The sequence below is a fragment of the Trypanosoma rangeli genome (genome assembly GCF_003719475.1).
Source record: "Trypanosoma rangeli strain AM80 chromosome Unknown Tra_15.4_contig_00333, whole genome shotgun sequence".
NCBI lineage: Eukaryota > Euglenozoa > Kinetoplastea > Trypanosomatida > Trypanosomatidae > Trypanosoma > Trypanosoma rangeli.
This window is the reverse complement of record NW_021706077.1, coordinates 322-1,709: the sequence shown is the minus strand read 5'-3', so window position 1 is coordinate 1,709 and position 1,388 is coordinate 322. Positions and strand designations below refer to the sequence as shown.

General features: G+C 54.9%; 2 protein-coding genes across 2 annotated transcripts in view; both read left to right on the top strand.

The window, feature by feature from the left end:
- Positions 1-23, top strand: part of TraAM80_07691 (mucin-like glycoprotein) — a gene marked incomplete at both ends in the record, with an annotated part of 1,182 nt that extends 1,159 nt beyond the window's left edge. The window contains one exon of the mRNA XM_029384472.1: positions 1-23. This exon is cut by the window's left edge and continues 1,159 nt beyond it. Coding sequence (XP_029235686.1) covers positions 1-23 — 23 coding nt within the window.
- A 43-nt stretch (positions 24-66) lies between these two features.
- On the top strand, positions 67-1,053 carry TraAM80_07690 (90 kDa surface protein; the record flags this gene model as incomplete). The annotated part of the gene is made up of 1 exon (XM_029384471.1): positions 67-1,053. One exon carries the CDS (start codon positions 67-69, stop codon positions 1,051-1,053), a length of 987 nt encoding a protein of 328 aa, XP_029235685.1.
- Between the last annotated feature and the right edge of the window lie 335 nt (positions 1,054-1,388).

Genomic DNA, 1,388 nt, shown 5'->3' with positions numbered 1-1,388 from the left:
GTCTCTCCTCCACCGCCTCGTAGATCAGCTTTGCACCGCTAAGCGACTCTACTCACAATGACGACGATGAGGTGCGGTGTGGCGTGCGTCCTGTTGGCACTTGCGCTGTGCTGTAGTTTGTTGGGTGCGAGTGCGGCGGAGAAGGAGGAGGTGGTGCAGGTTGAAGCGGCGTGTGCAGATGTAAATGTAAGCCGGTGGCGACCCATTGGGAAAGATTTGTGGTATAACTGCTCTGAATCATCTTCCGGTTTAAATGCCATGATTTGCAAAATGGGCGACGGAAACTGTCAGGGCAAAGGTTTTGAAAGTGACGCAGTTTTCACCATCAACATCAGTTTTATTGATCCAACAACGATGGAGAAGTGGTGGCAGAAAAACGTGGGGAAAGACACGCGGTCTTCTGTTGCAGTTTCACCTACTCTTTCTGAAGGTTCATCGCAGTCGGTTGTGCCGGGTCAAAAAAATGCTGAGAGCCCCGCTTCCCCGTCAACAATGACAACGCAGAGCGGCAGTGGTGCAACAGAACGAGGGAATAATGCCCTGCAATCAAAGGCGTCAGGTGACAACGAGGCTGGGACGGAGCACAATGGTGGGAGTGAAGGAACGAGAGCCGGTGAGGCGGCAACAGGAGGTGGAGATGCGGATGCACCTTCAGAAGAAGAGGGGCAAGTCGTGAAGAGCCAAAGCGGTCCACAGGTCCCGTCAAAGGGTGAGGTCGCACGACCCAGAGAAGCAACGCCCACTTTGCCTTCAGGCGCAGAAGCTGCGACCCCTGGCGTTGAAACTCCGCCCATTGAAGACTCCGCTGGTGGTGACTCGCCTGGACTGCCACAAGCACCCGAGACACCGCGGCCGCCGGGCGTGGCAGGCGGTGGTGTGGACGCGGAGAAAAAGTTGATTCCCGCCGCTGCTCCCTCTAACACCACGCACAGCAGTACACATAGGCGCATTGCCGGTGAGGCGGACGGCAGCGACGTCATCACTGCGTGGGCGCGTACACCGCTGTCGCTGCTGCTGCTGCTGCTGCTGACATTTGTGTCTGCGCTCGTGTGAAACGGTGTGCGCCAAGGGAGGACGAGGGCCAAACTAATATAATTTGCTTTCACGATGAACTTTGGTCTTACGTCACTCCGATCAATCTTTTGCGTGCCGCAGGAAGATCTCTCTTTTAAATACATTTTTTTTTGCTTTTTATAGTTGCCTCTTCGTGTGTTAGGCGGCATCGCCCCGGCAATGCCGTGTGTAAGAGGCGTGCTGAGTTCCATTGGGATTTGAAAGTAATTTAATTTAATTTTCTTGCTTTCTGTGCTTGCTGTTTTGGGCGCTGCACCTCTTCGTGTGTGCGCATGCCCTCGCTGAGGGGACGCGGACGTCACGGGCCCCTCAAT